Source organism: Ziziphus jujuba, chromosome 7 (genome assembly GCF_031755915.1).
Source record: "Ziziphus jujuba cultivar Dongzao chromosome 7, ASM3175591v1".
Taxonomy (NCBI): domain Eukaryota; kingdom Viridiplantae; phylum Streptophyta; class Magnoliopsida; order Rosales; family Rhamnaceae; genus Ziziphus; species Ziziphus jujuba.
This window is the reverse complement of record NC_083385.1, coordinates 9,064,420-9,076,944: the sequence shown is the minus strand read 5'-3', so window position 1 is coordinate 9,076,944 and position 12,525 is coordinate 9,064,420. Positions and strand designations below refer to the sequence as shown.

The following is a 12,525-nucleotide window of genomic DNA, read 5'->3' as shown; positions in this document are numbered from 1 at the left end:
CTTAAAAATCTATCAAGATATTCGGTTTATTTCATAAATCGAAGAAATATATTCATGGTTAATAAAAAAAAATTCTTGTTGGGCTTATGGCATGAAATGTAAAGACTTACCATGCAAAAGTAAAAATATAAGACAAAAAGAAAGAAAAATAAAAAACCAAAAAGAAAAAGAAAAAGAGGAAAAAAAACCATTTTTTGATTTAAGGAGTCAATTAGGAGTCCACGGTGACCATGATTCATGCGTTGAGTTCACTAGCTAGGATCATGATACAGTGGGGCGGACCCGATTTCAAAATTACGGGTTTCGGTCTTATCCAGTTGGTTTGAATCTTTGACATCCACGGACCACGCTAGAGGCTAGCGTAAACGCTTTAACCAAATTGGGGGTGTTTTCGTCTTTGAGCTGATCTGGGGGTATTTTCGTCTTCGAGTAAAGTCGCTATGCCCTCATTTCTCTATAAATACCCCCTTAGGGCCCCCATGTTGCGTTTGGTTGGAGGCTCTCTCGTCGAAGGGAGTTTCTTGTGAGATCTGTTCGATATCTGCATGTCGTAGTGAAAGCCAAAACTTAAATAACTGAAAGATTTTCATTTTCATAAAACAGAAAATTCAAAAACAAATACTCGGGAGCACAGAAAAGCGGGAAGCAAAACTTTATACTATTGAGCTACTGAATTCGAGCTCTCTTTCTCTCTTGGCCTTTTAGGGTTTTGTTCTTTTTTCCGATCACCATGGATATAAGATTTCCATTCTCGCCGGCGGAGATCGCCAAAGTCCGGATGGTTCAGTTCGGCATACTCAGTCCCGACGAGATTGTAAAGTTTTCATATCTCAAATATGTTTCTTCTTCCATTCTCATCTGTTTGGTTGCCGGCAAAATCAACGGAAAAGAAAAAGGAAACCGAAATCTGGCAACGGTCTGTGGTTTTACTGGCCGTTGCAGGATTTTGGTGTAATTTATCGCAATATAGATTACTCGGCGATCGGATGGACTATTATTAGGGTTTCTTGAATTCTGTTATCATAGTTGTTTGATCGACTTATTCTTTTCGTTTTTTGTTTTTATGTGCAGAGACAAATGTCGGTATTACAGATTGAGCACAGTGAGACTATGATGGGGGGTAAGCCGAAGCCTGCTGGTCTGAGCGACCCCCGGCTTGGTACAATTGATAGGAAGATAAAGTGCGATACTTGCACAGCGAACATGGCTGAGTGCCCGGGTCACTTTGGTCACCTCGAGCTTGCCAAGCCAATGTTCCATATCGGGTTTATGAAGACTGTGCTTAGCATAATGCGTTGTGTTTGCTTCAATTGCTCTAAAATTCTTGTTGATGAGGTACCACAAGCCTCAATTAATCACTTAATGCCAGTTATTATACGGCAGAACTTCACTTTCTTGATTGGTTTGGCTATTTGAGATCGTAATACATTTGATTGGTTTGGCTGTTTTAGTTCCACATAAATTTGATTATCGGTTGCCATCTGTGTGGCAAGGATTTGGATTGATGAGGAGTATTTGCAAGATGAATTTTGGTGTTTGATGAAGTAGCTTCTTAAATAAGTTCTTAATGCGGAAATGACAAAAAACCAGTTTTATTAGCACATGTGAGTTACCTAAGAGATAATAACGTGAAATGTCTCAGTTTCACCTTTTGAATCTATATAATGGCAAATTGAATTTATATAATGGCAAATGTTCGAGTTAGGCAATTGGATGAATAGACTAGATGACATCAAAGAACTAGGTTTTTTGTTTTTTTATTTTTGGTTGAAACATCAAAGAAATAAGTCGATTGACTAGAATTAGTCATTGATGAGTATTAGTAAAACATAAAAAAGTTGTATCTTAAATCCCAAGTACATGGCTGATCTTATCTCTTTCGCTTTATATGAATGGTTTCCTGCAGGAAGACCACAAGTTTAAGCAAGCTTTGAGAATTAAGAACCCAAAAAATAGGCTAAAAAAGATTTTGGATGCTTGCAAGAACAAAACAAAATGTGAAGGTGGTGATGAAATTGCTGTCCAAGGTCAAGAATCTGAAGAACCTGTGAAGAAAAGTCGGGGTGGCTGTGGTGCTCAGCAGCCAAAGTTCTCTATAGATGGTATGAAAATGATTGCAGAGTACAAAGCTCAAAGGAAAAAAAGCGATGACCAGGAACAGCTTCCTGAACCTGTGGAAAGGAAACAAACACTTACTGCAGAAAGGGTAAGTCGGGCTGGTTTATATAGATGTGCTTTTGTCTTTTTTACATCACCAACATATTGTGAGAGGTTGGTACTTTGCTGAGTTCATTGCAGGTTCTTAGTGTTTTGAAGAGGATAAGTGATGAGGATTGTGAACTTTTAGGCTTAGATCCCAAGTATGCCCGCCCAGATTGGATGATTCTGCAAGTCCTTCCAATTCCTCCACCTCCCGTGAGGCCTTCAGTAATGATGGATACATCCTCGAGGAGTGAGGCAAGCCTTTCTGCTTTTAGTGCTGCCTTTGCTTTTCACCTCCTCTTGATATATGCTGTTAGCATGTTGTGCTTGTAAAGGGTTTTATTATTAGAAGCTGATAAGTTAGTTTGTCGATTCTGAGCTGTTGTCTCTGCTGATTCCAGGATGATTTAACACATCAGTTGGCAATGATCATAAGGCATAATGAGAACCTGAGGAGACAGGAGAGAAATGGGTCACCTGCTCATATCATCTCGGAGTTTGCACAGCTGTTGCAGTTCCATATTGCCACATATTTTGACAATGAGTTGCCGGGGCTGCCTAGGGTATGCTGCTTGTTTTCATCAACACATGTTTTTTACATGTGCATGGGCTAAAGCATTTCTTTATTATATTTAGGCTACACAAAGATCAGGAAGGCCTATTAAATCAATATGCAGTAGACTTAAAGCAAAAGAAGGCCGGATTAGAGGGAACTTGATGGGGAAACGAGTTGATTTTTCTGCACGAACAGTTATTACACCTGACCCTACCATTAACATTGATGAATTGGGAGTTCCATGGAGTATTGCTTTAAATCTCACATATCCAGAGACAGTGACTCCCTACAACATTGAAAGGTTTATCTTTTTCCGCATTTACTTATTTTAATTCTTTACACTTCTAAATTGTTGCTAATGGGCTGTTTTTCATTACGAAACAGGTTGAAGGAGCTTGTTGAGTATGGGCCCCACCCCCCACCTGGTAAAACTGGTGCCAAGTATATCATAAGGGATGATGGACAAAGGCTTGATCTTCGTTACTTGAAGAAAAGTAGTGATCATCATTTGGAGCTAGGATACAAGGCATTTGCTTTATGTTTGACTGGTTTTAATTTGTCTTTTGAATCTTCAGTACCACTTCTCAACTCTTAATTGTGGTTGGTTTCAGGTGGAGCGCCATTTGAATGATGGGGACTTTGTCCTCTTCAATCGTCAACCTAGTCTGCATAAAATGTCTATTATGGGGCATAGAATCAAGATCATGCCTTATTCGACTTTCCGTCTGAATTTATCTGTCACTTCGCCTTACAATGCTGATTTCGATGGTGATGAAATGAACATGCATGTTCCTCAGTCTTTCGAAACTAGGGCTGAAGTATTGGAGCTCATGATGGTGCCCAAATGCGTTGTGTCCCCTCAGTCAAATCGACCTGTAATGGGAATAGTTCAGGATACACTATTAGGTTGTCGTAAGATCACAAAGAGGGATACTTTCATAGAGAAGGTTAGATACTGGTGATAACTTTTATTTTAATTTTTTACTGCTTTGCAGTTTGCAGATATTCTTTGTTTCCTTATAAATTTTGATATCCTAATTTACTACAGGACGTTTTTATGAACATCTTGATGTGGTGGGAGGACTTTGATGGAAAAGTTCCTGCTCCTGCAATTTTAAAGCCTCAGCCTCTTTGGACAGGAAAACAAGTTTTTAATCTTATTATTCCAAAGCAGATAAATCTTAATAGAACTTCTTCCTGGCACTCAGAGTCAGAAACTGGACATATAACTCCAGGGGATACTTTTGTTAGAATAGAAAAGGGAGAACTTCTTTTTGGGACTCTTTGCAAGAAGACACTAGGGACATCTACAGGAAGTCTTATACATGTCATATGGTATGCACTTTTTGCTTCATGATATGATGCACTTTTTTGTATGCCAAAATCAAGTAGGAAGCCCTGTATCCTCATTTTAGGTGAAAATGTGAGTGCAACTTAACTGTTAATTGAGAGGTATGTATATGGAAGCACCACTACTATAGAAGTATGTTTGTCTTCAATTAGAAATTTGCAAGATGTAGAATGAAAATTTGGGCATACTTGAAAATAGTAACTTCCATTTGATGTAATGCATGGCTGTAAACTATGAAAAGGTCAACCTCTCGTTACTCTTACCATTTATAAACCAGATTAGTATGAGTGGAGACTGGATAGCATCACTACAACTGGTTCCGGAGCTTTATTTATTGTCATTTATATTGTTGTACACAGGGAAGAAGTTGGTCCAGATGCAGCCCGCAAATTTCTGGGTCATACACAGTGGCTTGTTAATTACTGGCTTCTGCAGAATGCTTTTAGCATTGGAATTGGAGATACAATTGCTGATGCATCAACCATGGAAAAAATTAATGAAACCATTACCAAGGCAAAAAATGATGTGAAAGAACTTATCAGGAAAGCCCAAGCAAGGGACCTAGAAGCTGAACCTGGACGAACCATGATGGAATCTTTTGAAAACAAAGTGAATCAGGTGCCTTTATTAATACTTGGTTTTATCTACATTTCGTTTTTCCTTTTTACTGCTTTACGTTGAGAAATGAAAACTAACATATTTGGTACCTTTTAGGTGTTGAATAGGGCTCGTGATGATGCTGGAAGTAGTGCCCAAAAAAGTTTATCTGAGAGTAACAATCTTAAGGCTATGGTTACTGCAGGATCTAAAGGCAGTTTCATTAACATCTCACAGATGACTGCTTGTGTGGGGCAGCAAAATGTTGAGGGTAAGCGAATCCCATATGGGTTCATAGATCGGACATTACCCCACTTTACCAAAGATGACTATGGGCCAGAAAGTCGTGGCTTCGTAGAGAACTCATACCTGCGAGGACTGACCCCACAGGAGTTCTTTTTTCATGCAATGGGTGGTAGGGAAGGTCTTATAGATACTGCAGTGAAGACTTCTGAAACTGGATACATCCAGAGGAGACTGGTGAAGGCTATGGAGGATATTATGGTCAAATATGACGGGACTGTAAGGAATTCATTAGGGGATGTCATTCAATTTCTTTATGGGGAAGATGGAATGGATTCTGTTTGGATAGAATCCCAAAAACTGGATTCTTTGAAAATGAAAAAAACAGAATTTGATAGGGTTTTCAAGTATGAGTTTGATGATGAAAATTGGAATCCAAATTACATGATGCCAGAACATATTGATGATCTGAAAACCATCAGAGAGTTCCGCAATGTGTTTGATGCTGAAGTTCAAAAACTTGATACCGATAGATTTCAACTGGGAACAGAAATTGCAACCACAGGTGATAATTCATGGCCTTTGCCTGTTAACTTGAAGAGGCTTATCCAGAACGCACAAAAGACTTTCAAGATTGATTACCGCAGGACATCTGATATGCATCCAATGGAAATAGTCGAAGCTATTGATAAGCTTCAGGAGAGGCTGAAAGTTGTTCCTGGTGACGACTTGTTGAGTGTAGAAGCTCAAAAGAATGCTACACTCTTCTTCAACATTTTGCTTCGAAGCACTTTTGCTAGCAAAAGGGTGCTGGAAGAGTATAGGCTCACTCGTGAAGCATTTGAATGGGTTATTGGTGAGATAGAGTCACGCTTCTTACAATCACTGGTAGCACCTGGAGAAATGATTGGATGTGTTGCTGCACAATCTATTGGTGAACCTGCCACTCAGATGACTCTTAATACCTTCCACTATGCTGGTGTGAGTGCAAAGAATGTGACACTTGGTGTTCCCAGGTTGCGAGAAATCATTAATGTGGCTAAAAGGATTAAAACACCATCTCTCTCTGTCTACTTAAAACCTGAAGCTAATAAAACGAAGGAGAGAGCCAAAAATGTTCAGTGTGCTTTGGAATACACCACTCTGCGGAGTGTAACTCAAGCTACAGAAGTATGGTATGATCCGGATCCCACAAGCACACTGATAGAGGAGGATGTTGATTTTGTCAGATCTTACTATGAAATGCCAGATGAAGAGATCAACCCTGACAAAATTTCTCCCTGGTTGCTTCGCATAGAGTTGAATCGTGAAATGATGGTGGATAAGAAGTTAAGCATGGCCGACATTGCTGAGAAGATCAACCTTGAATTTGATGATGATTTGACTTGCATATTCAATGATGATAATGCTGAAAAACTTATCCTTCGAATTCGTATCATGAATGATGAGTCTCCAAAAGGGGACATGAATGATGAGTCTGCTGAAGATGATGTTTTCTTGAAGAAGATTGAGAGTAACATGCTGACAGAAATGGCACTCCGTGGTATTCCAGATATTAACAAGGTGTTTATAAAGAACGGTAAAGTAAACAAATTTGATGAGATTGAGGGATTTAAACCAGAGACTGAGTGGATGCTGGATACAGAAGGAGTTAATCTTTTAGCTGTCATGTGCCATGAAGATGTTGATGCAAGGAGGACAACAAGTAATCACTTGATTGAAGTTATTGAGGTTCTTGGAATTGAGGCGGTTCGTCGCTCACTATTGGATGAATTGCGTGTTGTTATATCTTTTGATGGATCATATGTGAACTACCGGCATCTGGCTATCCTTTGTGACACCATGACCTATCGTGGCCACTTGATGGCCATTACTCGTCATGGTATTAATCGGAATGACACTGGACCAATGATGCGATGCTCATTTGAAGAAACTGTGGACATTCTTCTCGATGCTGCGGTGTATGCTGAAAGAGATTACTTGAGGGGTGTAACTGAGAATATTATGTTAGGTCAGCTTGCACCAATTGGCACAGGAGATTGTTCTCTTTATCTCAATGATGAGATGTTGAAGAATGCTATTGAACTCCAGCTACCTAGTTACATGGATGGTCTTGATTTTGGCATGACACCATCTCGTTCTCCAGTCTCGGGAACTCCATATCATGAGGGTTTGATGTCCCCGAGCTATCTATTGAGTCCAAATCTTCGTTTGTCACCCATCTCAGATGCCCAATTTTCTCCATATGTTGGAGGAATGGCCTTTTCTCCTACTTCCTCTCCTGGCTATAGTCCATCATCGCCAGGCTACAGTCCATCATCTCCCGGATATAGTCCTACTTCTCCTGGTTATAGCCCTACATCACCTGGCTACAGTCCCACCTCTCCTGGCTATAGTCCCACTTCCCCAACCTATAGTCCTAGTTCACCGGGTTATAGTCCAACAAGTCCTGCCTATTCTCCTACTAGTCCATCGTATTCTCCCACCTCACCCAGTTATAGTCCAACCTCTCCGAGCTACAGTCCAACATCTCCCAGTTACAGCCCCACATCTCCTAGTTACAGCCCCACATCTCCAAGTTATAGTCCGACATCTCCTGCATACAGCCCAACTTCGCCTGCATATAGTCCAACTTCCCCTGCATATAGTCCTACATCACCATCCTATAGCCCTACTTCTCCTTCATACAGCCCAACATCACCTTCGTACAGTCCCACATCTCCGTCTTACAGCCCCACATCTCCATCTTATAGCCCTACATCTCCGTCTTACAGCCCTACCTCGCCAGCCTATAGTCCCACTTCTCCTGGTTATAGTCCAACTTCACCAAGTTATAGCCCAACCTCACCCAGCTACAGCCCGACATCTCCAAGTTACAACCCTCAATCGGCAAAATACAGCCCTTCACTGGCATATTCTCCAAGCAGTCCAAGATTATCCCCATCTAGCCCTTATAGTCCTACATCTCCAAATTATAGGTATGTTTTGTTGTAGTTTAAATGTTTTAATTTATGCCATTAGAGGTACTTTCTCTAATTCGACTAATCCTCTCGGTATAGTAGAGCATTGAGCGACTACCTGCACTGGTATTTGTCTCTAGCTTGCCAACTTGCTGCAACCAAGTCATGGCTTGTGGCTGATAAATTGTCTTGTGGTTTCAATCTATTGTAGTGATTTATTGTCTGGTCCTCTTATACTTGAACTTTTCATCTTTTCTTGCAGCCCAACTTCACCATCATATTCACCCACATCTCCATCTTATTCTCCTTCAAGCCCCACGTACAGCCCCAGCAGGTAAGCTTTCTTACTTTGTCACTTCTACTCCCCCCCCTTCTGTTTGCTCGTACTTATAGCTTTTTCACATGTAATGGGCTACTTGTTATTTCTCTGTCTTGATTTTATTGATACTCGTATCTATATATTTATATACATACATATGGATGGTCATTCTCTAATCCTGCCAGAAAGAACATAGTTCAATTTTTTGTTTCCTCCCCTTTTCTAAAACTTTTTTACAGCCTTGTGGCTGTTGTTTACTGTCGTGAGATGTATTGGTTTATTTGCAATCAGGATTTCAAGTCTTGTCCTAGATCTTGGTTAGGAATTGGTCTTTCCCGAATTATTTGATAATATAAGTGGTAGTTACTAGGTGTTGCTAAAGTAACCTGTTACCAGTGAAGCTTTGTTGTTCCAGTTAGCTGATTTTTTGTTTCTTTAGTGACTGTACTTTTGGCAGATCCATTTTGTTCAATTCTGATCCAATTTATATTTGTTTTTCAATTTCAACCTGGCATGCCTATTGTTGTTACACTTAAGACATTTTTGTGCTGGATCTGGACCAGACCTCCACCATTGCACCTATCATATGCGTGCAGGCCTGAACAACTTGATATAATAAAATTTCATTTAACTAATTTTTTTCCCCCCTTAATTTCTATTTCTGTTCAGCCCATATAACTCTGGAGTAAGCCCGGATTATAGCCCAAGTTCTCCGCAATATAGGTAACATGGGATATTACTCAATTTTCTATTATAAGAAGCTTTTTTCTGAACGTGTATTGTATCAATTGTTCATAATTTTTTTTTTTTTTTGAACCTTTTCTATTTTCTATGCAGTCCAAGTGCAGGGTACTCGCCCAGTCAACCAGGGTACTCACCGTCATCAACCAGCCAATATACCCCACAAACAAGTGAGAAAGATGATAAAGATGACCGGAGTACTCGCTGAGGCTTGTGACTATTTAGTAGATTGAGACATTGTAAAGGTCCAGTTCCTTTTCAAGCTTCCTGTCAATTAACATGAATTCGATTTTATTTTTTTTTTTAATTTTTCCTTAAGTAATTGTTACGATGCAGATTTGGTCTTGTCGGACTTTTTAAGTACAATCACTTCGTGGGGTGGCAAATATCGCCACTGGAGAAAACCGCTCCCACATTATCCGATGTTAAATTTTCTTCGAGGACAATGTTATCGTTTCAGATACAACTACCTAACTTCTTTTTTTTTTTTTTAAAAAAAAAAAAGAAAACTTGTGCTGTAAACCCAATTTTTTTTTTTTTTTCCCTTTTAAAGAAAAAAGTATTTTGTAATACAAATTATAAACAGCGGGTATCATGGTGGTATAGTTTATGTGATCATGAAATTATCTTTTAATTTCTATATTATGTTTTACGTAATTTTCTCCTGCATGTTATGATAGGAGGCGTACGCTTTGGCTCAAATCTAAACAGGAAAAAGAAAAAAATGAAAAAGTATTTCAAGTCATATTTAAAGGGGAAAAAAACAAAAATTCAGTTTTTTATTTTTATTTTCTTTTTGTTTGTTCCAACTTTTCAAAGGACAGAATGGTTGGATTGATAATGGCTATTCGCTAATGACACCACCCTTAGTCGCTCAAAAACTTTTGTTTTGGAATGTCCGCGAGCTCGATATACCACGTGGAAAATTTTCGGAATTTTAAAAATTCCTTGGCATCTTTTAAAAATACAATTGAAAATCCTAGGGGTTTGATATTGGCATTAAATGCCTTCCGAATTTGCCATCGATTTCCAGTTGCCTTAGCCTATTGACCTTGTCCATTTTGCTGATACCTTTGATTGTCTCGATCACCTACATTAGCTACTCACTTTCAAAACCAATTGACTTTTTAAATTCTGGACGTAAAAACCCATAACTTAGAATGTTACGAAAGAGTTCAAGTCACTGTCGCACCAGAAATGACCCGCAACATTTGCCAGCCGGCCTCAGTAATGCACCAACGACCCGGTTATAAAATTCAGGCCGGCAGTCTTCCATGCCATTCTTTATCTGTTTTACTAACATTTTTGTACAGAATCTATCACTCTACGCTTTCCACAACCCCCTATGACAAGGTCAAAAATCTCGTTTTAATTGTCTTGGTTAGAGACCACCCAGTGCCATTACATACAAATGTATAAAACATGGTTTTCTGCACATTTGAAAGCCAAGGATCCCAAAATTAGTTCCTTCTCTGCATGCAATATTGTCTCAATGGGGAAGGCATTAGAAATGAAGGGCAAGATCTTGAAGTTCCTAACGCAAGCTGCCTCTAAAATTACCTTCACAAATACGCTTACTAGTCCTCGTGTAAGCACTTCATCAGGCAAAGGATTAACCAGTCCAAGGCCAATCATATCTATTATTCCTGCTGAAGCTAGAACAAAACCAAAGAATGGAAGTTTTGAAGCAAAAGAACCAACTTCACCCGAAGTCTCTTGCTTTGGCCAAGTCAACAAGAAGAAGAAGAAAAGCAAGTTATCTAATAAGCGGGTTTGCCCCCCACCACAAAGAGAAACCTTGCAAATTTCGTGTCCTAAAGAGGTGAAGAAGCAGAAGCCGAAGCCCAAGTCACCGAGCATGTTCAAGTTCCTTAAAGGACATAAAAAAAGTGGTAAATATGATGGTCTTGTAGATGAGCCAGTGGCTGCTGAAAGAGTTCCTTCACTGGGTCAGATGAATCAGTTTTCTAGCGCTCGGGGTGTGTTAACAAATTTTGAGTGGACGGCTCAGTGTGGTTTTGATGAAGAAGGGAAAGAAGGAATTGATGGAGATGAGAAAGTGATTGTCCCATTTTCGGCCCCCATTGAGGTGAGGGAAAGAGTAGCCGTTCAGCCTAAGAGAGAAATAAATTTGTGGAGAAGAAGGGCTATAGCTCCTCCTGTTCCCCTTCAATTGTAACACAAATCTTACAGAACTTTATTTAGTAAGTAACGTTTTATTTAATAGCAAAGACATGTCTATCAAATTATTATTATTATTATTTTTTTTTTTTTTGGGAAAAGTACATGTGAATTAAGTTATACAAATGCAGTATGTTAAAAGATATAAAATCTCGGTTTGTCCCCAAAAATGTTAGATGCAAAAACATATTCCAATAAAAGGCGCTGATTTTGATGCTTATAGATTTTTGTACCTTTTAGGAGTCAGTTTTTGATGACATATTTATGCATTTGATGAATTTGGGCGCATTTAGTGTTTGTTGTTGTCTTTGAACTTTGCTCACCTAGGTCAATGTACATAAGTACATAATGATAGCTTTTTATTATTATTATTTTTTATTTTAAAGTTTACAAACTTGAATTCAAGATATTAAACTCTAGAGATTATTACTATTTTTTTTTTTCAAAATAGATTATTACTATCTGAATGGTCCATTGATGATAACTTTTTGTTGTAATTCGAACCATGGATTGATTATGAAATTGACAATATGTCAATATTTCATGATGGGGTTGAATAATAATGCTTTTTTTTTTTTTTCTTTTTCTTTTGTTTTTTTTCCCCTTAGGAATAGAATAATTTTTCTTAATGGTTGATGCAAAGGACCCATCTAATTTCCATCATAGCGCAAAGATGGAGACTACTTTTATAAAATAAATGATAAAGATGAGACATAAACTTTCAAATAGAATTAATGGCACTTTGACATTTTAACTGTCAATCTGATCCTTCTCTTTATCTCCTATCCACTACTCAATTTTATCCCTCTTTCATTCAAAAATCTCACTTTGTTTTATTTATTCTATATTCTAAAATTGATAAATATAAGTACCACTTTACCAATAAAATTTCCCATAACAATATCTGTTATGTACCACCAAAGTTGAGTCTACCACAAGCAGGAAAAGAGAAAAAGCACCATTTTCAATCCATCTCCTCAACCACAAGCAAACCCCAACTATTTTTCCTTCCAACTTTATCTGCTATCCTCTTTCTTCTTTGTTGGTTATTAGATAAATGTACCTTTTCTCCAGTTGGACTTTCAAGGATTGGTATATTCTGAGAAAAATTAAATCAATAAATTTAGACACAGTAAAAGATAATGAGCATGACTAACTTTCCAACCCATATTTGGTGTTCTGAGATATGATTGTTTTGGAGAATCTTCAGAAGGAGGCTAAGAATGAGAATCCCAAGAGAGATTTTTCAATTTTCAATTTTCGGCAAACTGCAAATATTATTGAATTTTTAAAGACAACCTGGAAACTGAAGATTGCAATCAAACTTACAAATGGAGGGGTCCATGCCAAATTATTGTCCAACCCCACACACTGC

General features: G+C 38.5%; 2 protein-coding genes across 2 annotated transcripts; both read left to right on the top strand.

Moving 5' to 3' along the window:
• The first annotated feature begins 481 nt into the window (after window positions 1-481).
• LOC107424459 (DNA-directed RNA polymerase II subunit RPB1) lies at window positions 482-9,609 on the top strand. Its single transcript, XM_016034272.4, has 15 exons — window positions 482-814; window positions 1,072-1,335; window positions 1,907-2,206; window positions 2,299-2,457; window positions 2,604-2,765; window positions 2,839-3,059; window positions 3,143-3,284; window positions 3,370-3,705; window positions 3,807-4,093; window positions 4,469-4,727; window positions 4,824-7,927; window positions 8,172-8,243; window positions 8,898-8,951; window positions 9,066-9,214; window positions 9,306-9,609. Exons 1-14 carry the CDS (start codon window positions 731-733, stop codon window positions 9,175-9,177), a joined length of 5,556 nt encoding a protein of 1,851 aa, XP_015889758.1. The 5' UTR covers window positions 482-730; the 3' UTR covers window positions 9,178-9,214; window positions 9,306-9,609.
• Window positions 9,610-10,461: 852 nt separating this feature from the next.
• Window positions 10,462-11,148, top strand: LOC107424427 (uncharacterized protein At1g76070-like). The gene has a single exon (XM_016034232.3). It carries the CDS (start codon window positions 10,462-10,464, stop codon window positions 11,146-11,148), a length of 687 nt encoding a protein of 228 aa, XP_015889718.3.
• Window positions 11,149-12,525: the final 1,377 nt, after the last annotated feature.